At 43.2% G+C, this 23014-nt stretch overlaps 2 protein-coding genes across 2 annotated transcripts; both read left to right on the top strand.

The window, feature by feature from the left end:
* The first annotated feature begins 800 nt into the window (after nt 1-800).
* Nucleotides 801-11363, top strand: nhej1 (nonhomologous end-joining factor 1). The gene is made up of 8 exons (XM_058051031.2): nt 801-940; nt 1697-1915; nt 2077-2298; nt 2666-2804; nt 4982-5040; nt 9964-10126; nt 10189-10283; nt 11142-11363. The coding sequence occupies exons 2-8, from the start codon at nt 1730-1732 to the stop codon at nt 11217-11219; spliced, it is 942 nt and encodes a 313-aa protein (XP_057907014.2). The 5' UTR covers nt 801-940; nt 1697-1729; the 3' UTR covers nt 11220-11363.
* An 854-nt stretch (nt 11364-12217) lies between these two features.
* On the top strand, nt 12218-22981 carry LOC131104154 (indian hedgehog B protein-like). The gene is made up of 3 exons (XM_058051030.2): nt 12218-12840; nt 17660-17921; nt 20801-22981. The coding sequence occupies exons 1-3, from the start codon at nt 12541-12543 to the stop codon at nt 21472-21474; spliced, it is 1236 nt and encodes a 411-aa protein (XP_057907013.2). The 5' UTR covers nt 12218-12540; the 3' UTR covers nt 21475-22981.
* The last annotated feature ends 33 nt before the right edge of the window (nt 22982-23014 follow it).

Raw genomic sequence — 23014 nt, 5'->3', positions numbered from 1 at the left:
ACCTTACAGCTTGTGCTTGTGTGGTTTGTTGTTCATTGTGCTGCTTAATACATGATGTTTATGTCTCAGGAAGTATATGTGCATGATTCAGACGAATGGAAAAGTACATCTACTTCATTGTATTTGGTCAAGTATAAGTCCACACAAGAGTTGATATTGGTGTTGATATCCCGCTTGTGACAAACATCTGCAGAAACGTCCTCTCTGTGCCATATCACGTTTTGTCACTGGTATTGTCGTGTATCTCATGCAACTTTAAAAAATGTGAAAAAAAAAATCAAATAAATATTTATTCAATGAGAAACAATTATTTTGTAACTGTGAAATTCTAAATAAATATTTTCGTGTTTCAGTACTGCAATCATTTTGTTTGACTTTGTTTGTTAAAATACGTTATAGCAAATCTAACAATATAGTTACAATATAACACAGGTGTCAACATTAAAATGAGGGCCATTTTCCGGGAAATGGGTGGAAATTTCTGCTAGCATTTCTTCTAGGCTGTGAATATTGTCATTCTCAAAAGAAAACATTTCCGGCATTTCCCAAGACCCAGTCCGACCTACTGTGCTGCGACTGTGTAATGCTGCTAAAGTGCTCTTTTATTTAACATGCTTGACTTTACCAGCGACGGAATGTAAATACGCCGATGTTGCCCGAGTGTTGCCGAGCGGACCGGAAGTTGCACTTCCTGGAAAACTTGAAAGTTGAAATACGGGAAACTATTAAAATTGGAATGCTCCAAGAAACAATAACACAAATACGGTAGTTTAATTTTCAGGTGAAAATGGAAGAGTCGACATACATTACAGTAGTTGGAATGCCTGGCAGTGCTAACACAACTCGTATATGAATGCGGAACCTTTATATATGTAACTTGTTTCATGTCGGTGTCGGAATCTTCTTTGTCAACAGAGGTGCAGCAGGATTGGTAGCTAATGTCAGTACCCCCCCCCTTTTTTTCACAATTTCTGTCATACTAGCTAGACCAAAAGCTTGTTTTTGAAGTTGTTGCAACTGGATTTTTGTAGAAGTGAAAATATTCGACGCTGCTTTTAAATTCGCTGCGGAATCCATATATTTCCGCGATACGTTAAACATTCGGCATTCTTTGTAACATGTTGCCTAATGGAGGAACAGCTTCACCAAAGTGTAACTATATATTTAAACCAGTTTATTAACGTCTCCGTGTTTTTATTAAGTAAACGGGAACGCGTCCAGCTGTCAGTGACATTTGTTTTACCGTCTCTACTGCACGGTGGCGCATAAGGGCAACCACACAGCAACGTCTAAACAGAAATGATACAACCCCAAAAAGCACATTCAGTATACCACAAGAATATGCAGCGGGAGAGGGGTTCAAGCACATAAACGCTGCAGGATCTAAAATAAATAAAATAGCTATCATTGCTATTTCCTAATCATTCCAAAATGAAGCGTGATTTCAATGGTGATTGATCGGAAAGTCGGTGATATTTTTCCCTTAATGAATGCTGAAATCGTGTGTTTATGTGTGCCATGAGATACGATAGCTGTGCAGTACTGTACAGTAAAAATGAAAGTTTAACTTAGTTTTATGTGATATTCAATGATGGTGTAAGAATACTGAAAACCCCAAACACTTTTTTCTGTTGCTTCCTGATGGTTTTATAATTATAACCAGTACTCTCCTCTCTATTGGACCTCTAATCTGCAGCCTGTGAGCACACTCTGTTGAGTGTGTGTTGGGATGGAGGCCACCGGAGTCTCGTCTGATGTTCTCCTTGAGCGTCCATGGCTTCCTGTCAGCATCGATGGTTGCCATCTGCTCGCCAAGAGCTGGTTTGGAGAGACAAGGTGCCGAATCCTGCTGACTGACCTGCACTGTGTATGGGAGGAGACGATGCACACGGCAGCCATCCAGAGCCGAGCACAGGTCCAAGGACAATTAATTAGAAAAGATGCACCCTGTGTAAATTAGTGGTGGGAATCTCTTCCCATCTCATTCAGTTCGATAACTATTCAGAGGCCTGCAATTTGATTTGATTAGCGATTGTGAAGGTTTTTGGGCTGACAATTGGCATCTGCTCGTTCCAGGAGCTGAACAAGCGCTTGCAAGCCCCCGTCAAAGCATTCTTAGCTCACCTGTGCGAGGTGGTTCAGCCCTATTTGTCAGGCAGTGGGCGGCCACATGACAGCGAAGCTCACATCTCTTTGATGCGACTTGACGGCGGCAACATGGTGTTGAGGCTGAAGAGTAAACTCGCAGGGCTGCCCTTCTATTGGGAGTTTCGCTGCACCCCCGCTCCCATCACTGTGGTATAGTCTGCATTTATTTAAGTCCCTCTTTGCTTTCAAAGACTATTAATCCACTTTATAAAATATACATGATATAATAGCAGCCAGACTGATATAAATATGATACAGTGTTGATATGTTTGCTTTTAGTTTATTTCGCCAGATGTGCAATTGGCCTTAATACAAGTGACTTTTTCTTTTGAAAGCTAAATTAAAAGTTATTAATCTATGTTTTTGCGTGAAAATCCAGTGTACGTATAGTAAAGAAGACCCACTGAGTTGGAATCCTTCAGAAACTGTTGTTTTGACATTACTGTGTTCCTCTCTGAAATAATTTGAATCTGTTGGCTGGAGCCCATAAAACACACCAGTACCTTTCTTTTAAAAGGTTTGTCTCCACCTGGTGCGCCCCCTGCTGTCTATGAGCCACGTGCTGCACCAGCAGGTGGATCAGTTGGAGGGTTTGCTGGCCAGGAAGGATGCTGAGATCCAAGATTACAAGGATAATGGAGCCACTCTCAGCAGAGGTACACAATGCAAACAATGTGTTTCAGTGCCAGTTAAATGTCAGGTACAATGTACAATCACCTTTGGCCATTTTTTCTTGATGATACCGATATAGAAATATGGCGGAACCTCAGTTTTTGTCATTAATTCACTCCAAAAGGTCAGACAAAAGTTGAAAAAAACACAACTGACATTTTCCCATCAGAAATTATGCAAATCCAATCACACATTTGGTAGAGAATAATTAGTTTTACATGCAGAAAAAAAGCAAAATCCATAAAAATGATGAATGAAATGGATAAATGAACATTTAACATTACTCTAATTAGGGATGCCTCATTTTATTTTCAAGCTGATACCGATAACCAATAACGTCCTGCTTCTCAAGACGGATATCAACACAGATACCTTGTATTAGTATGTATATGTGTTATTTTTATGTATTATTTTTAAAATGGGGCCGCACAGTGGTTAGCATGTAGGCCACACAGTCAGGAGATTGGGAAGACCTGGGTTCGATTCTCCGTGTGGAGTTTGCATGTTCTCCCCGTTTGTGATTTTTCTCCGGGTTGTTCTCCATTGTTTCTGGCTAACTGCACTTTTCAACCACCGCTGCAATAGGAACAAGCCCTGGGTGTATTTGTTTATCTGTACCACACAGACTGAAATGGAAAGCAGTGAAGCATACAAACATCTTCAAGACTTCATCTGCATGCTTAGTACAACATATTCATATTTGGTCCCAAGTGCTGATATTATGTGGGAATCCATAAAGATAAGGTATAATGATGTTATTGAGTGATAATATTCATATTTGTTAGGTGCACAACCTCAAGGTAATACATGCTAGCATTAACACACACATCATTTTCACCTAACGTTCAAGTATGTGATGCACTTGAATGCACCATGCTTGTTCTATGAACAAATAAATCACCCAGACAGATAATAAAGATGACTGAAAGATCCCTTGGTCATAGTCTGTTTATAGCAGGGGTCGGGAACCTTTTTGGCGAAGAGAGCCATGAAGGCCAGATATTTTAAAATGTGTATCTGTGAGAGCCATATACATTTTTTTTAAACATTGAATGCGATAAAATGTGTGCATTTTTATGTAAGACCAACAGTTTTAGATAATGGGCTCTAATTACATAGACCAGGCACACTACCCCACGGCAATGGGGTGTGGCCAGCACACTTTCATGAGCAGTGCAGTGTTTAATAATAAATCAAATACTTGTTGCCATTAATACAACTTCTGCTGCTGCATAGTTTTGCACCGTACTCCGTAGATGTATTTCATTCTTTTGGCCATCTTCGTCAGAAGGCTTGGTTCTGCAGCTTTAGCTATTTGACTAAAGGAGGAAAGTTTACATTTACATGTTTTTTTGACATCTCAATGACCGAGGTAGACTACAGCATTACCCAGTAATAATCAAGTTTTGGTGTTTGACCTGGAAAATATCATCAGGAAAGATAGATATGGTTGGACGTATTGCAGCAGAATATAGATGGACGAATTAAAATGCATAAGAAAGTTGTTGATTTTGAATATTATTTTTAACAGTCATTTCTGTGATTGTTTACTTTAAAATGTTAGCAAAAATAAATTTTTATTGTGGTAATAAATGGTTGAGAGCCAGATACAGTCATCAAAAAAGCCCTACCTGGCTCCCGAGCCATAGGTTCTCTACCTCTGGTTTATAGTGTCCATCCATCCATTTCTATGCCAATTATCACAAGGGTCGTCGGTATGCTAGAGTCTATCCCAGCCATCTGGGTGAGGCGGGGGTACACCCTGGACTGGTAGCACATATAGACAAACAACCATTCATACCTATGGGCAATTTGGAGTCGCCAATTAACCTAGCATGTTTTTGGAATGTGGGAGGAAACCGGAGTACCTGGAGAAAATGCACGCACGTACAGGGAGAACATGCAAATTCCACACAGAAAATGGCCAACGGAGATTCCAGGTCTTCTCGATCTCCTAACTTATTTTGTGGAATGATACATGGACTACTTTGTTAGGCCCATAACACAGCGTATGGAAAATCAAGACACATTTTTGGAAATAATTTTTGTTTTGTATTGTATTGTATTTTGTAATTTTTGAAAAACGAGTTACATGCTTTTAAATGTGTCACATTTAGTAGCTAATGCTCATTGTTTTGTTTTTTTTTTGTCTTGCGTGTAGCCCGCCTGCAAACGGATATTTTTGACCAACCCGCCTACAGAAGCAGCTTCTTGGCAAAGGTGAGAGGTCACACACACATCACACATGTTGTGTTCTGTCTTAACTGACCACAAGACTCATGCTGGAAGCTCAGGGTCTCTCTTTGCCTCAACCCTATAGCAGCTACCTGCTGTGTTTACTGTACCGAGGTGTGGAATTTCTCATCTCTGCCTTTATTGACCCCGGACTCCTCTGTGTGTGTGTGTGATTTAACATTTCATATCTACCCGAGGAATGTCCAAGGTGTGTCTGCCTCCATGTTTCAATCTTAATGACACACAAAAGCTCAGTTGCATCATGTGGTGTTTGGACAAACGGCAAAGAGTTGAGTCAGGTTATTATCAGGAAGTGCAGCTCGGGTACCTCAGTGGTAAGAGGTACATCTTGTACAACTTGTTTAGTGGTAGGCAATTGCATTTGGTACCACGGTGGCCGCTTTTCGTCTTACTGGACTGGCCGCACGGCCCGACCAAAGACTTTTGAATTTCATTTCTGGTGGTAAATTCCACCGAGCTGTGACGAGGCCCCGCTTGCAGATTAGACTGAAATCAGAGAGGGTTGCACTAAAGAGGGATTCACACAGCAGATTTAGCTCTGTGTGTGTGTGTGTGTGTGTGAGTGAATGCAGGTGTAGGTATTTGGCGAGTCTGTGCAATGTTTGCCAAGGTCAACTCTTTACACGTCCTTGTGCCTTTTTTGTTTCTTGTTTTTCCTGCAAACGTCGACGCTGCATCTGACTCAAGTGTGAATGAGTCTGTGATCATGAGTGAATCACCTTTTGACACTTGCCCGACCGTTACCGCTGCGATGTGTTTACCTGCCAGCACACAAATGACTTCTGTGTGTTTGTGTCCTTTTTGACCAATGTTTCCGTCTCCGCGGTGACCGTGATGGGACAGCGGAGTAGCGGCCTGCGGTCTTCCTCTCAAGCGCCTTCCTTCCATTCTGCCGCCACACTTCAGCTGTGTTCAGATCAACATTGACTTTTAGCCTGCACTCCCCACTTATCCGCACACAGCTTCCCAGAGGGCCTCAGTGTGGCGTACATTGGGATGTGACGCATATGTCTGGTTTCGGTATTGGCGTGTGGCACTGACTGCTTTTATAGGACGCTTGTGTGTTTTCGCCACGGAGGTATCAGCAGCCGAATTGAAATGTCACCACTGGTGTGATGGCAGTGCGGAACTATTCTCAAGGCGTTGACTCAATCGCAAGTGCACTGTTTCGTCTCTCATCCGAGCAGGTTTCATCAGTTCATTATTAAAGACTAGTCTGAGGGGAAGGAGCCGTAGCCAAAGTATTTATCCTTAGGTAGAGGCTCGCCCTAATGAGAACCGTTTTGGTGCCATCAGCAGTCGTTAAGACACAGTGGAGCCAATGGCAGTCTTATCATTCCATTCAATTACAGTACAACAATGGTTAATGGATTATCATGTCGTGTTTATTACTTTGTTGGAGGCTACATTTTGAAATCTTTCAATATGGACACCGGTGCGACACCGCCTCACCCGCATGTTCAGAGATGGTTTCTCTACCTTGAGTAGGTGGCCTGCCTTGAAAGACCATTGTTGTTTTTTTACCTTAGAGGACAAATACTTTGGATCCTGCACCATCTTCTCTGACTAGTGCTGTCCTATCTGCCATGAACTGCTGAAGCCTCCTTGAATGAGAAGCCAAAAGTCTTCCAAGACCACCTGAATAGCCCAGTGGTGAACGATTCAATGCCCTGAGATACAATGACATGGACGAGTGAGGATGTTCTCAGGCAATCGTGGAACTAGAATGATAGCTTTTGTGAAGAGCTCCGGTTTCCTCCCACATTCCAAAAACATGCTAGGTTAATTGACGACTCCAAATTGTCCATAGGTATGAATGTGAGTATGAATGGTTGTTTGTCTATATGTGCCCTGTGATTGGCTGGCCACCAGTCCAGGGTGTACCCCGCCTCTTGCCCCAAGACAGCTGGGATTGGCTCCAGCACACCCGCGACCCTAAGAAAATGAATGAATGAATGAATAAACTTGTGTACTTGTACATATAAACACAGTGCCATCATAAGGCCTACATCTCTCTGGGACTATGTATGACAATACAGTAGCCCGTCAAAAACGAGGAGGGGGGGGGAGTCCCATTTAGTGAGTCGTAAACGGGGCACTCTCTATCAACCATGAATGCGCAGGTGTTTAATCCTGTGAGTGGTGCATCTTCCTTTGCACAAATCCTCTTTTTTGCACAATTTCAGCCAAACTAGCTCGCGCCGTCGCACACTGTCCATGGTTAAAATGGTTGCACACAAACAGTTCCTGACGCTTCTTCTTGTTAGGTGTTATGCCGCTGGCCAATCACAGAATGTAGGCACCAAAAATTTAAAAAAAAAGAATGATTTGGGAGAATCGGAATATCAGAACCGGTTCGATTTGTTTTTGTGGCACAATCAGGCAGGCTTCCACAGCGAACGTGGAGGCGCACGCCAACCTGTTTCTTATAATAATACGGCTTTAAAAAAATCTTTTTCTCCACTAGAACTGTTGCTAAAATTGTACTTTCTCAGAATATGGGTTTATTGTTATTTAAATCGACTCTGTGTGGAGTTTGCATGTTCTCCCCGTGCATGCGTGGGTTTTCTCCAGGGACTCTGGTTTCCTCCCACATTCCAAAAACATGCTAATGGTTAATTGGCGACTCCAAATTGTCCATAGGTGTGAATGTGAGTGTGAATGGTTGTTTGTCTATATGTGCCCTCTGATTGGCTGGCCACCAGTCCAGGGTGTACCCCGCCTCTCGATCGAAGACTGCTAGGGTAGGCTCCAGCACCCCCCGCGACCCTCGTGAGGATTAGCAGTAGAAAATGAATGAATGAATGAATGTTATTTAAATTCTGCCTTTTTTTCCTCATTAGAATGTTCCTCTTTTTCTCAATTTTGACTTGAAATATGTATTTTTTTCAAGTTGTTCTTGCAAAATGTTGACTTTTTCTCTGTAGGTTACAACTTTTCTTTGTTAATATTTTCACTTTGTTCTTGTAAAATGACTGATTTTTCCTTTTTTTTTTAGTTGTCTTCTTCTAGAAATCATCAGTGTTGTTTTATCAACAATAGGCATAAATGATCACCAAGGTGCTTGGTGAAGGGTTTAAACCTGGCATCACTCACCCCATTCTGCTACAACTAGTGTCCATCTCGTGGGAGCTTCTCATATGCAAATGTTTCAAACAGCGGTGGATGTTTTGAAAAAGCTGTGGTCTTCCCGTTTTTTGTGATGCTGCTTCAAGTGCACGATGAGATTGGTTGTGTGAAACCTGCCAGGTTCTGTGCCACCACAGGAAAATTGTGCATGACAGGTTTTGCACTCAGCTGCACTCAGCTTTTTCAGACCTTACTGACAAAATGGTCTTTGCTAAACACGCTAACACACGCATATGTTGTGATTATGTGGGCCCTGCATGCTGAATCATGTGCTGCTGGATAGAAGTGCTGGAATAGACTGCTTGTATCGGAGTGGCAATATCGGGGATTGTAAATGAAGGCCGATACTTGTTTTGTGTGCTGATATTGAACCAATATCAGCTATGAATGTCGGATTTGGATGCCTGACTTGAACATTCCTGATCAAACATGTGTCATTAGTAATGCTAACAAGTAGCCACCTAGCATCCCGCCTTAACAGGAAGGGTTTGGACCTCATGACGCACACTCAGGGCTGCATTAGTGCAGACATCTTCAGATTGTCCTGTTTTTTTCTGCAGTGTCTTCATCCGCCATGCTGCTGCTCGAGCGCATGAAATCCCAAGGTGCAACAATGTTGCGGCCCCGCCAAAATGTCGGCGAGATGCCTGTTGAGTTTCCTTTTTGTCAAACGCGGATCTTCATTTGGGGATCTTCAAGCGGCAAGCCATAGATGACTTTTTGATTCAGCGCAGGAAGCTGAGGTCACATGATGTGGAAAAAGCAAACAAGGTCGGCAACAGCGGGCAGGACGAAGTGAGCGAGTGTGAGACTCGACGGCACCAGCAAACCCCCAGCGCAACCCGCCACCAACCCCCCTTTAAAACAACAACAGCTTCTAAAATCAGCGCTGCTAACTTGCTAATAATAGCCAAACGTCAACAGGCTCTACCCTTCCTCGCGCTACCTTTCCCGCCACAGGGCGCAGGTTTTGGAGGCGTGGCTTCCAGGTGAGCACTCCTTCTACTCCGTTTCTTCTGAGGACTTTGTTCTGTTACGAGAGGAGAGAACAGAGCATTCCAAGTGGCGTGGAAGAGGTTATTGAACTTTTTGCCTTGTGTGGGTTGCAGCCTTCCTAGTTTAGTGCTTCTGACTGAAGTGTCTTTATCAATCTCCTCCAAGGGAGTGTTATGTTTCCATGATATATTCAGAACAAACGGAGCCCCGGCATCTCCAATCCTCCAAAAGGGGCTGGGGGATGGATGGATGGATGGATGGGGGGGGGGGGGCACTGTGAATAAAAATACAGTATAAGGTGGGCTTTCTGCTCACTCGTCCCCCCTCAGCACATTGGTTCCTCTGTGCCCAAGGCAGAACTAAGCCTCCCCATTTATTTTTACGATATTTAAACAAACAAATCACAAAAATAAATCAATGCGAAACCTCGAAGGCTGACCAACGTGTGCTGAGGAGACCCGCCGGCCCGACAGCGAGCTGGAGACCACCAATTTCTGAGGGTCAATATTTGAGGAGCTAATTTGGTGGATCTGTGCTCTTCTGCGGGGCGGAAAGAAGGACTTTACAACTGGAGTGTTTATCTGTGTCACATAATGAGTCATGTGACGGATACCTGTTGTGAATGGATATGGTCATCATCTTCATGGACACGTGACTACGTTGTTCCTCATCGGGCTTTAGAACAACCGCAACCAATGACAGAGAAGCGGCTTTCACTTGATTGCATTAATTGTCCCATCATCCATTTACCTCCTCATTCAGACTCTCCCTCTGGTTTGTTGTGACCATCACGGCTCCCGGAACTTCAGCGGCAACCTCCAGGAGCTTTACGCTGCGGTTGTGGCGCATGGGAACGCACGCAAGCGCAAACTGTCTGAGCAGGACCAGCAGGTTGCGCTGAATCCTGACCTCCCACAAGCCACAGGTTTGTTGTGTCTTTGTCTTGCTAACGGTGTCAGTCTTCAAACCTTTGTGTGTTTGGGTTAGGTGATAAGGCAGATGCTGAAGCAGAAGACGAAGATAGCGACCAGAAACAGACAAGTCAAGTGGAGGAACCAAAGAACTCAGCCACAGCACAGCAGGTATGGCACTCATGTAGTCAGGTCGTGGAAGGAGGAGGATGGGCGATGCTGCACATTTTGCTATTGATTCTATCCCTTCAAACTCCCCCTGGTAATTTGATGGTGGCTTTCTCTTCCGATTTTAAGTCAACATTTGCAATAAAAGTGACTTTTGGAATGATTATATTAGGTTGAAGTCCAGAAACATCCCTTTCTCTCTTCAATTGCCATTGGTCACTAGCGAAGGAAGCTAAAAAGCTAAATCAGAGGTGGGGGAACTTTTTGGGTTAAAAAAATGTGGCAGTGGGGTCGTCTACATATGAGTGGACATGAAACACGACATACCCACGGTGCAAATAACACAACACATGCACAGCAAATTAACACTTCACATAAATCATCTACTATACTATCACATGGGTGACAAACAACAACTAACGGAGCATAACACTTAAGGCTCTTACTTTCAAATGCCTGCAAGGTATGCTGGGTAGTCCAGCAGGAACGACATGAGCTGCAAACGATAAAACATTGGATATAAGAGTATGTTAACGTCCCTTCACGACCTCCTCAATATATTTTGCAACCAAGCAAAAATGCAACAAACATGGCGACTTGTGGGGTGTTTTTGGCATCTGGCTATTTCCTGTGCCTTTGAATTTGTTGATCTTGATTTGAATCATGAAAAATGTTAAGGCGAATACACCAAATAGTAACAAATATTTGAGAGCATGTTATGAATATATTAACATGAGCAAATGTTTTATTTATTTTCAATAGCTCTGTACGTGTGTACACTCTTTACGCCACAAATAAAGTAGATAAGTGTGAGATTTTAACACCTAAATCTTCCATCGAATGCTAATTCCTCCCCTGCAGGTTGTCGTCCCCCCCTGCCGGGCTGAGCGAGCGTCTTCCAAAGCAAAGAAGAAGAAAGTGGTGGGCTTGTTCCGATGACTGCCAGCAGTACGAAACACAAACCGTCATTTTAAAGGACATTTTAATCACTTTTAGATGGATTTTAATCTTTTTAAGTGTGAGACACAGACATTTTGTCATATTATGAATATTAACAATAAATTGCTTGGATATTGCTTATTTAATGTCGAACTTATTTGCTACATCAACGGTTGAAAATGCTAACAAAGGAACTCCACCCATCAGGTCATCAAGATGTAGTATAATCTACCTGATATGTTACCTGTTTCAGACATGTTAACAAGTCACTTGATTACATTTGATTACAATTCAACATGTCTGCAAAGGAGCAGTTTATTTCAACCTAGCTTCTTGCTAATAATTTTATTTACACTATATATATTTTACAATGGGGACTGTGGTTAGGGCGCAGACCCCGCAGCTAGGGGATCTGGGTTCAATTACACCCTCGGCACACTGCATATATATTTTTTAATAAATAATCACTAATTAAATCCAGCCTGCGTCAGAACTATAGGCAAAAGATTTGCCATACAACTAAAAAACAAGCTTGTGTAAGCTTATCTCCACCCATTGGACTGTCTTTAGTTGTGTGTTTTATATAAACAGATGGGACCGATATCCAAGTACCCTGTCTTTTCCTCTCTTGTGTCCCATGGTGGAGAGCACTTGGACACCCCCGTCCTAAAGGCCGTGCTCTCTGCAAACTCTGGCTGACAGGAAGATGTTGACTTAAGGTGTTGCAGCACTTTGGGAATTCAAGTGAACATTGGGAGATAATACAGGAAGTGACATCAGGTGTGAGGTTCGTCCTCACCTGCGGAATGATGATGTCATTCCAAAAAGGAGGTGTGTGTGTGTGAGAAGTTTCCAGACCCCCCCCCCCCAAAAAAAAAAAATGAACAAATTGTGGCTCCAAAGTCCAGGGTTGAGTTGAAAGGCCATGTGCAGGCAGACCTAGACGGACCTTTACTTGGTGCCACTGATGGGAGGAGATGGGGGGGGGGGGGGGGGGGGTTGGAACCTCTTCCATGAGGGGACACTGCTGCAGGGACACCCTTTCACTGCCGCGGCGCGCCTCCTCGTCTCAGTGAGAGACAGCTTTGAACGCGCCTGCCAAGATAAACTCACCTCGCCTATTTATGCCTCAGCCTCCAATGTATGCCCCAACCTCCAAGTGCACTCGGGAAAGGAGGGAGTTGGCGGCGCGCAAGCAGGTTCCCTCTCACACGCGTGGACACTTTTACGCACCGGGAATGGCGACTTCGGAGGACTCGGGCAAGAGTCCTTCACTTTTAGCCCCATTCTGAAGTAGAAAGTGTCAGAGGTCCCAGGTGGAATGCTGCTCCCAACGCTGATAACCTTCCTCGCCGCGTGCGCCTTGCTCCTGACGCCGGGCTGCGAGGGCTGCGGGCCGGGTCGAGGCTACGGCAAGAGACGCTCACCCAGGAAGTTGGCACCGCTCGCCTACAAGCAGTTCAGCCCCAACGTGGCGGAGAAGACGCTGGGGGCCAGCGGGAGGTACGAAGGAAAGATAACGAGGAACTCCGAGCGCTTCAAGGAGCTCACCCCGAACTACAACCCCGACATCATCTTTAAGGATGAGGAGAACACAGGTGCAGACCGCATGATGACGCAGGTGAGGCGCACACGTGCACCTTTTGCGGCACTTGTAACTTTCATGGCGCACTTTGACCAGTCTCGAGACGCGTGGAAGCGCTTATCTCGTTTTTTCCCCACATTCCTTGTTGACTCAAGGCCGCGAATAAACCTTGTTGTGTCTTTGTGTCAAACCACTTGGTGATGGATGAACACAGACACACATTTCACGTCACGCTTCCCGGTTGAGACATCCATACCAGCCAACAGTGTCTGTTGGACTCCCAGATTCCCTTTATGGGGGTGTGTGGATCGATCCAAATGTTCATAGTAGCGACGTCATGCTATCAATAACGAATCGATACCAGCGTGCAGAGACTGTCATTGTGTGTAGTGTGTGTTTTGCATGTTGTTACATTGTTGTATATAGATATTGTTATATTGTTTGCAAATTCCTCTGACATTCCTCAGAGAGGTTTGGGGGCTAAAAGCCAAAAGATTTGAAGACAATAGACAAAAGTTTATTGCTTTACTTATTTTTCACACAATTGTGTAATGAAATAATTTGTAATAATAAGAATTTGTCAGCCAATTAAAGACAAATCACTCTTGCACTCTTGCACAGGTAAGGGGAATCCTGACCTGTGTACACTGCAAGAAATATCATCTCCTGTCCCGTCCCATTCCCTCCCTGCCTTCCTTGTTCGAACTTAAACCCCCCCCCCAAAAAAACGTTAGTTACGTCCGTATATTCAGGAAGGATGTCACATTTGCTCATAGTTGACCTTTTGACCTTCAAAATGTCTCCCAAGAGAAGGAAAGTGAAAAGTCAAAGTCGACAGTGATAATTATGCAGTGTAGTGGTCTCAGTGCCTTGTGTGATTATACCATGATATTATGAGGAAAAAATAACCTAATTTTAGTAGCATTAAGACATTTTACACAACAATGTTACAGCACACAGTGAGCCTTTAACTATTTAGTGTTACTTTTGTTTTCGCAGCACACGGGCCAGAAAAAGCCCATGTCACCCCTTTTGAAGCCTTAATGAAAGTGAATTTTTCACCTCTTGGGTTTTTTAAATACGTTTTTTCCTGCGGCCGTAACTTACGGCAAGCTAAAACTCACCTCTGAACCTCTGACGTCACTTCCTGTCCAACACACACTCGGCCCCCCTGACACATTTACAGCAACACACGAGCAGAAGTATTGTTTATGTCTTAAATAGCTTAATGGGCCTGGAACCAAGTAACCGTAATAAACAAGGCAACACTGTATTTTATATGTCCTTCATGCATTCTGTGTACAGTCTGAGGGACTTAGGAGTTAGGTTTAAGTTCCGATTTACAGTAAGACTCGACTTACATCACCATTGTAGGAAAAGACACTCGTACGCAGACCGAGGGGTTGTTGTGTTTTTTTGCAGCATGTCCACGCTTTTGACCAGCTCGCAATTTATGAGCTCCACCGTTACAGCACACAGTGAGGCTTTGACTGTTTCGTGTTACTTTTAGCTTGTTTTCGCAGCACACGTGGACAGAAATAGCGCATTTCACCCCTTTTGAAGCCTTAATGAAAGTGAATTTTTCACCTCTTGGGTTTTTTTTTATTCGCTTTTCCTGCGCGCCGCTGCACATACAGACGCCCCTGTTCCAGACCCCACTTCATCACTTTTGTGGCGACACAAATGTCCAAGTTGACCACAGACAAATCCATTGCGACTGAGAAACTCTCTGCAGACTGTCAAACTGTCAGCAGATTCCACAGCCATCGTTCACTCACTGATGAGATAGTAGGGTGGGGCCAGGATGCCGATTTCAGCATCCATCCAGTCTCAAGTATATGCAACGTCATTATGACCGATATTCAGACTTTTTACTTGGCATTTTTCAAGATTTTTGAATGATTTTGGCTTTAATATGCTGATCATGATTAGAACCAGAATGAAACACAAGGGAGAAAATGATCAACAAACTCATTTCTTAACAATTTATTAAACGATATGATGCTCCAGCGGTGTGATGTGCCCCCTTCCTTTTTTTTTTTGCCTGTTTTTCACACTTACATTTTTTGAATCATCAGACAAATTTAAATATTTATAATATTGTAATACATACAGTTTTTAAATTACACTTGTGTGAAAATGTGATTGCCTCCCGTTAAAACATAACTGAGATTGACATCTATAAGTCTGGAAAAGGTTACTAAGGCATTTCTATAGCTTTGGGACTCCAGCAAACCACAGTGAGAGACATCATCCACAAATGGCGAAAACATGGTGACCTTCCAGAGAGTGGCCGGCCAACCATAACGACCCCAAGAGAGCAGCGGCGATTCATTCAAGAGGTCACAAAAAACCCAAAACAACATCCAAAGAACTGCAGGCCTCACTTGCTTCAGTTAAGGTCTTTTTTCATGACTCCACCATAAGAAAGACACTGGGCAAAAACCGGTCTGCAATGGCAGAGTTCCAAGACCAAAACCACCGCGGAACACAAAGAACATCTCAATTTCATCTCAATTTTGCCAGAAAACATCTTCATGTTAAAATACTCTTTAAAAAGTAATGCTGCATTCCTGAAAAAGAACATCATACCAAAAGTAAAATATGGTGGTGGTAGTGTGATGGTCTGGGGCTGTTTTGCTGCTTCAGGACCGAGAAGGCCTGCTGTGATTAGTGGAACCATGAATTATGCTGTCTACCACACAATCCTGAAGACGAATGACCTCAAGCTGAAACCAACTTGGGTTCTTCAGCAGGACAATGATTCAAAACACACCAGCAAGTCCACCTCTGAATGGCTGAAGAAAAACCAAATGAAGACTCCGGAGTGTCCTAGTCCAAGTCCTGACCTGAATCCTATTGAAATGCTGTGGCATGACCTTAAAAAGGCTTCATGGTGGAAAATCCTCCAATGTGGCTGAATAACAACAATTCTGCAAAGATGAGTCAGCCAAAATTCCGCCAAATAGCACTGTAAGAGACTCATTGCAAGTTATCACAAGAGCTTGATTGCAGTTGTTGCTGGTAAGGGGGGCCGAACCAGTTATTAGCTTTAGGTCACAAAAGACCCCACAACAACATCCAAAGAACTGCAGGCCTCACTTGCCTCAGTTTTAAGAGACTCATTGCAAGTTATCACAAAAGCTTGATTGCAGTTGTTGCTGCTAAGGGGTTCCCAACCAGTTATGAGCTTTAGGGGCAATCACTTTTTCACACAGGGCCATGTAGCTTTGGGTTGTTTTTTTTCCTTTAATAATAAAGTTTCATTCAAGAACTACGTTTTGTGTTCAGTTGTGTTGTCATTGACTAATATTTACATTTGTTTGGTGATCCAAAACATTTAAGTGTGACAAACATGCAAAAAATATATATATAAATAAATAAACACTTTTTCACATCAGTGTATATTGGGTAACACGAGAGTAAATATGATGATAGGGATGTTTTAATATGTTCTAATAATGTTAAAACCCATATTTAGAAGGTAAACAGGTTTTTATATGCTCTGGCTACGAAACTACCTTGGATTTATAGACTCCTACACCACGTAAAGTCACAAATATTTACAGCTTAAAATAAGCAATAAATTCACGAGCGAGATGAAATCTGTTATTGAATATGATAATACAGGTCAAATGCTAGAACGTTCACAAATTTGATACATTTATGTGCTTCACTGATCATGTCTTTTTGTCAAGTGCTAAGATTTCCCACATTGTTGGTGGTCCTTGAACACACCACAACAGTTTTGTTTAATTGCATACAATTGTTTGAGGTAAATAAGGTCAATAGTGAAAAATAAGTTCACAAAAGCAAAAATTATTGGCTGTTTGACGCCAAAGCCGTCATTGGCAAACTATAAAACAATATCGACAACACAACAAAAACTTTTTTTGTGAGAAAAAACATAGAGAGAACTAGTATGGGTCCAACATAGTATTGATCCGCCCACCCGCACCACCTTTGAAGGTGTGCAAAGGTGCGTGTTGTCTTGTCAGCCTGCGTCTGCGATGTTTGCGCAGCCAGCGGTTTGGTGCACAAGCACAGTGCATGTGTGCTAAACGTGGTGTCTAATTTATGAAGCCTGACCGCACAAAGAAAACACCAAGGTTTGAATCCGCGGGCTGTGTAAAAGGCAACTGTGGCCACCAGAGCGAGCTATTCTTATCATCGCCGGCATGTTAATGTTGGATTTAATCCCACTTCTCAACTTCCACAGACGTGACCATAACCCCCAATCCTTCAAATTGTCTTTGTCAATAAACTTTATTTGTGTAGTATAGCTTTTCCTTGCTGCATATTTCAAGTTGCTAACAGACTTCCTGTCTGTCAGTCAGTGTCAATCATAAAGCTTCATTGTACATGCTATAGTGGATCCCCGCATATTCAGTAATCCCTCGTGAATTTAGTAGCATCCCTTATTTATGAATGAAAGATTTTTACAGTTAGAGCAGGGTTGCGCAAAGTGCGGACAAGGGGCCTTTTGTGACCCATAAGCTTTTCAGAGTACTCAAAGATGCTTTACAGTGAAGAACAATAGAGTTAAGTAAAAAACAGAGTAAAAGGTGCATTAAAATGACTTAAACATATGAAAGTGGAAATGGAAAAGGAACCTGTTGGAAAATGGAAAACCTGTTTACAACCATCTAAATGTGTTTTTAACATTAGAGCCCTTTAGACATGAACTAATATTAGTGTTATTAGTGTGTACTTAGGCATTTATTTTAATATAGGCATAGTTGCACAGTTTGCGCCACACGTGTTAATCGTCTTCTTTTGTCTTGCACCGTGTTTTCCGTACATTTCAAGGTGTGTGTCCGTGTGCCAGAATCAGAACCATGTATCTGTGCCACAGCGCTGCAAAGACAAGCTGAACTCTCTGGCCATCTCCGTGATGAACCTTTGGCCCGGAGTCCGTCTGCGTGTCACTGAGGGCTGGGACGAGGACGGCCACCACTCTGAGGAGTCGCTTCACTATGAAGGTCGGGCGGTGGACATCACCACCTCGGATCGGGACAGGAACAAATACGCCATGCTGGCTCGACTGGCAGTGGAGGCGGGCTTCGACTGGGTCTACTACGAGTCCAAGGCCCACATTCATTGCAGCGTCAAGTCAGGTGAGTTTAGCCCTTGGTCCTTTTTCCTCCTTTTCACATGGCAAATATCCAAATACCAGAATGTGCCACAAATCAGATGCAATCACTCCCATCTGTTACTGGTGGCAAGAATGTAAACAGGAAGTAGGTTTGTTGCCTGGACTAATGACAATGCAACTAAACTCAGCATGAAAAACAAACAAAAGTTCATAATAATGATCATACATAGAATCAATCCCAAATCTACCAGGCCACGGTACATCAGCCAATAGCAGACGGCACGCTAACCCCTGTTTAGTATTTACATGCTAGCTGTACTGTTGTTACGATACTTGTATTGGAACAGATTCATTGAGTTTGCATTATTTCTTATGGAAAAAAATGCTTTGGTTTTTGCACAATTTGGTTTTCATTACATGAAAATCAAATGTAATGTCAAAATGCAAAAAAAAAAAAAATTAAGCAAGATCAACGCAGACACCATTTTTTGAATTCAGATCACGGGTGCAAAATAAACCAAAATGGAGCCAAAGAAAGTTGCAAGTACCAGAATTTCGATCAAGAAGATGAGAAACCCGACTGAGTTCAAGAAATAATTCAAAACACAAAAGGTGGTGACCTTTTCCTTTTCATATGTCATTTATATGCATTTAGAATTGTTCTATGCATATAGAACTATAAAAATGTGTTTTATGTTCACATTTGTGAGACTTGTGGCGTAACTGTGTTATTTAGCAAAGAGCTACAGTCAAATTGCTGATGATATCATAGACCAGCACGCTAATAGGATGCTACCAAGGCCGTTTGTTGATTAATAAAATAAGAGGTGGACTCACCTGGTGTATTAATAACTGGACACGATGGCCACCATATTGAATGTTCCCAAACCGAGGCAATTTTCTCATAAATTTTGGGCCTTAACTGAAAAACATGCTTACCGGGTCGTACGCTAACCAAGGTTCCACCATATACTGGGTGTGTAGCTTCAGCAGGATTAGCTTCTACGATCAACCTTTGTAAAATCTACTGCACAATTTGACAAAAACAGCAATGATTCAAATACTTATTTAAATACTTATTACTTGTAGTGACTACCAGAGCGTGTGCGACCTTGAAAGTCCCAACAATCTGCACCGCCGCCTCCTCCTTCCTTCGCCCGCTTTCACTCTTTTGGATCACTGACTTTCTGTCTGTGCATGAACATCTTGTGCTCCATTGGTCTCACCGCCTCCCATTCTTGATCCTGCTAACCTTCTCGTGATGATGATGATGATGATGAAGCTGCAACTTTGTATGCATGCAAAAGTAACCCGAGTGTGCTGAAAGTCGCGCACACACGTGAAAGAGCACAGCATTTCAAGTACATTTTGCTCCCAGTAGTAACTGAGATTCTCCTTTTCTTTCCCTCTTTTCCTACTTTCTCTCTCCTGTCCTCCCAGATCGGGTTGCGAGGGCGCATTCCTTGACCTGATTACAAGGGCAACCAATCAAGTTGGTATCTTTTTGGGTTCTCTTTTTCCTACAATTGACACCAGGAATGAAATCGTTCATGGTAGAACAATTCAAGCAACGTACCACAGCTGGCCGCTAGGGGGCAGCAGAGAATTACCCCATCATTCCTGTAAAGGCCGAGCCTTTTGCACCAGGATGAGGATTCAGGGGCACTTGGACACATTTTGTACATTAAAGATGCAAAAAGCAATCCAAAAAGTATTATTTTTTCAATTCTTTGTATTGTAAAATATTTATAGCACAATAAAAAAAAAAATCATAGGCCTAAGTAATAACCTATTGAGTGTTATTGACCTGTCACAATATTTTAGGAACCTTATACAGTTTATGATTGGAATGTAGCTCTCTGGTCATCATGCCAGTCTTGAATGCGGTTATGAAAAGTGAATCTTTATGACTCTTTATTATAATAATAATAATGATAATAATAGCAAGTTAAGTGCTGTGAGAACGTAGCATTTCGTCTGTGTACTGTTTATAGGTCAGAGGTGGGCCGCAGACATTTTTTAGATTTTCAAGTGGGCCCTGAGTTGGTAAAGTTTGGGAACCCCTGTACTAGAATATGCGACAAGCCAATAAAAAAGGAACAGTGGGGGCCAAACAGCTTCCAGGTCACACCTTGGTCTTGGTCACCCTTGCTGTGGACTGAAATGAGTCACCAGGTGCGTTTCGTAGTATTTATCATGAAAACTATCTTTTCTGACCTATAAATGTAGTTAGAATGTTGCATTCTCGTGTTAAACGATGCCAAAGCGTCAGATAATGAGGTCTGAAAGAAGTTTTGGGTGGCTCTGCATGCTTGGTTTTACAGGGTTTTTCTAAATGCGGACCTGGGTATCTGGAAGTCCTCGGGAGCGCTTGGGAATGTGACCAATCACAGCGAAGTGGGCGTATCTAGAGGAGTGAATTAAACAGACCGTTCAGGTCGGAAGCAGGAAGTTGAGTGAAATACTGCAGAAATAGTTGCAGAATCTGGAAGATCTAGAAAGCTTTCTGTGCGGGTTATCGTGTGTACCTGCTGTAGGAGTCCACAAGTCAATACCATAGGCCCCCTTTGACCTTGAAATGGTTAAAAATCATTCTGTAAGTTCATTAGGATGAATGAAGATCCATGGAGGTTCTTCTATACTGCTGAAAGAAATACATATGGGGTTGTCCAAAGTGTGGCGGGTGACCATATTTGGACCGCTGCCTGGTTTTTGTTGGCCTTCGGCATATTGTAGGAACACTAACTTGGTGTGGCATCCTTATCACAAGGCTAAGAGAGGGCGGCTTTTAGCATCTTTAATGTACAAAATGTATCAAAGTGCCCCGTCATTGGACAAAGTTCAGACGCCCCCTTTCTGTAAACAAACTTTAAGTACTGAATTGATTTTGTTGTGTTTCAGACCACTCTGTGGCGGCCAGATCTGGAGGCTGTTTCCCCGGCGACGCCTTGGTCACCGTGGAAAACGGCCCACCAAAGTTCATGCGTGACCTACGACCTGGCGAGCGAGTCCTGACCCTATCTGGCAGCAACAGCGGTGCTGAACTGGCCTACAGCGAGGTCCTGACCTTCCTGGACCATGACCCGGCGAGCCACAAGTTCTTCTACACAGTGCAGACGGAAGACGGTGCCCGCCTCTCGCTCACCGCCGCGCACTTGCTGTTTGTGTCGCAGGGGAACTGCTCAGAAGCCCACGCCGCCCTGAGGACGGTGTACGCCGCCGCCGCCCGGCCAGGCATGTGTGTGCTTGTGGCTGGCATTGGACCAGGGAGGAGGCGTCTTTCGGGGATCGCTAGGATCACTGTGACAAAGAAGAGGGGAGCTTTCGCCCCGCTGACGGCGCAGGGAACACTAGTGGTGGGCGGGGTGGTGACGTCCTGCTATGCGGTGGTCGACCAGCATTCCTTGGCTCACTGGGCCTTCTCGCTACTCAGGCTGATGCACAGCTGGACCGGCACCAGTGGTTACCGTGGCGATGGGGTCCACTGGTATGCTGAGCTTTTACACTGGCTGGGGGGGATTTTGCTGGACTCGGGACAGCTCCACCCACTCGGCATGGCTCCAGCTCTCAGGTGAGGCAAAGATGAGAAGCCTCTTGGGAGCTCCACCTGCTTTCAGAATGAAAAACTACAATTCCATGAATAACTTTCATTTTCCTGGAACACATGGGGGGGGGGGTCTTCTGGTCGTATATAAACTTGTCGACTACTTGTACAGTAGCCTCTCAGCTTCTAAAGGGGGGGTGTTCTTGGCCTTTATTGGTACGATACAAAGCTCCAAGCAACGTTAAATTGCCCCTGGACACAACTCAGGGTTCATTTCCTGTTGCAACTGGGTGGCGCTGAGACATACACAGGAAGTGACCTACTGTATGCATGGCTTCGAATGTTTTCTTCATCCACCAACTATGATGAAGATCTGACCTTGTGGAATGAGTTATTCATTTTTAATGGCGAATTCGCTGATTCATCATCAAAATGTGTCGCCATGCCCCACCCACATCTTACAGAACAGCCTACAAAGGTTCTTGATATAACCCGATCACCCGTCCGTCTCGTATCTGTCATTTTCATTTATGCTCATTTGGTCAAAGTGCCAAGGACTAGTTTGTTGAAATGCAACCACTTGTTTTCGCCCTGCAATCACCGCCCGAAACCAAAATGGCCGACTTCTTGTTTATTTTGGAGTTCTTAGGACATTTATGTGCGTCCTGTCATGATCGACATCTCCACCAAAGGTGATAAAGGGTCTGTGAAAATGGTGGCAGGGTCTATTTAACAAAAAAATGAAAGGAGGTGCTACCCAGTGAGTTTTGGGGGCTCATGTTTGGGATATGCATTTTCGAGATTTCAGGCCCTCAAAAATGCGATTAAATCGGTATAATAATATTATTTATTATATTTTATAACAATAAATATATAACAATATAAATAAACAAATAATTTAGTAAACAAAACCAACAAAACTGGGCTTCAAATGTACAAATATATGACAAATAAGGGCTGCACGGCGGGCGAGTGGTTAGCACGCAGGGCTCACAGCTAGGAGAACCGAGTTCAATCCCACCCTCGGCCATCTCTATGTGGAGTTTGCATGTTCTATCAGTGCATGCGTGGGTTTTCTCCGGGTACTCCGGTTTCCTCCCACATTCCAAATATATGACAATATAAGGGCTGCACGCTGAACGAGTGGTTAGCACCCAGGCCTCACAGCTAGGTTATGCCGGATAATAACATACCATCTATTACCAAATTCCCAATTCAACAATTCGACAGGAAGCTGAAATCAAACCAAAACGTGTTCATCATTACAAAAAATAACCTTTGATCATCCTCCTTAAAATGGCCTCCACTTTAATAATAGGCTTTGTCGCTGTTAAATATATTTTATCAACTGACAAATATCAAAAGAGTGAACACCCCTGCTGTAAAACAAGAGGTCATTTTCAAAATGTCCTAAGCAAAAGTGAGCTCTTACTAAATAAGATGACTTGCACACTCTTTTTTTTAATCTTTGTAACATAAAAATGATTTTATAGCACAAATTTACATATTTAAGCGTTTTTTGCTGAGAGAAAGTAAACATGAAGTTGTATTTATTTTTTTTAAATAAAGGT

The sequence above is a fragment of the Doryrhamphus excisus genome, linkage group LG15 (assembly GCF_037039965.1).
Source record: "Doryrhamphus excisus strain RoL-2023G ecotype Guam linkage group LG15, RoL_Dexc_Guam_v1.1, whole genome shotgun sequence".
NCBI lineage: Eukaryota > Metazoa > Chordata > Actinopteri > Syngnathiformes > Syngnathidae > Doryrhamphus > Doryrhamphus excisus.
This window is presented reverse-complemented; position numbering and strand designations above follow the sequence as displayed.

What these genes read in the sequence shown, in the direction of transcription:
- nhej1 (XM_058051031.2), top strand. Translation starts at nt 1,730, where the DNA reads ATGGAGGCCACCGGAGTCTCGTCTGATGTTCTCCTTGAGCGTCCATGG. An exon ending in TGACCTCCCACAAGCCACAG is followed by an intron (nt 10,127 to 10,188) that starts GTTTGTTGTGTC and finishes TGTTTGGGTTAG; the next exon opens with GTGATAAGGCAGATGCTGAA. An exon ending in ACTCAGCCACAGCACAGCAG is followed by an intron (nt 10,284 to 11,141) that starts GTATGGCACTCA and finishes CCTCCCCTGCAG; the next exon opens with GTTGTCGTCCCCCCCTGCCG.
- LOC131104154 (XM_058051030.2), top strand. Translation starts at nt 12,541, where the DNA reads ATGCTGCTCCCAACGCTGATAACCTTCCTCGCCGCGTGCGCCTTGCTC. An exon ending in CAGACCGCATGATGACGCAG is followed by an intron (nt 12,841 to 17,659) that starts GTGAGGCGCACA and finishes TCTGTGCCACAG; the next exon opens with CGCTGCAAAGACAAGCTGAA. An exon ending in TCATTGCAGCGTCAAGTCAG is followed by an intron (nt 17,922 to 20,800) that starts GTGAGTTTAGCC and finishes GTTGTGTTTCAG; the next exon opens with ACCACTCTGTGGCGGCCAGA.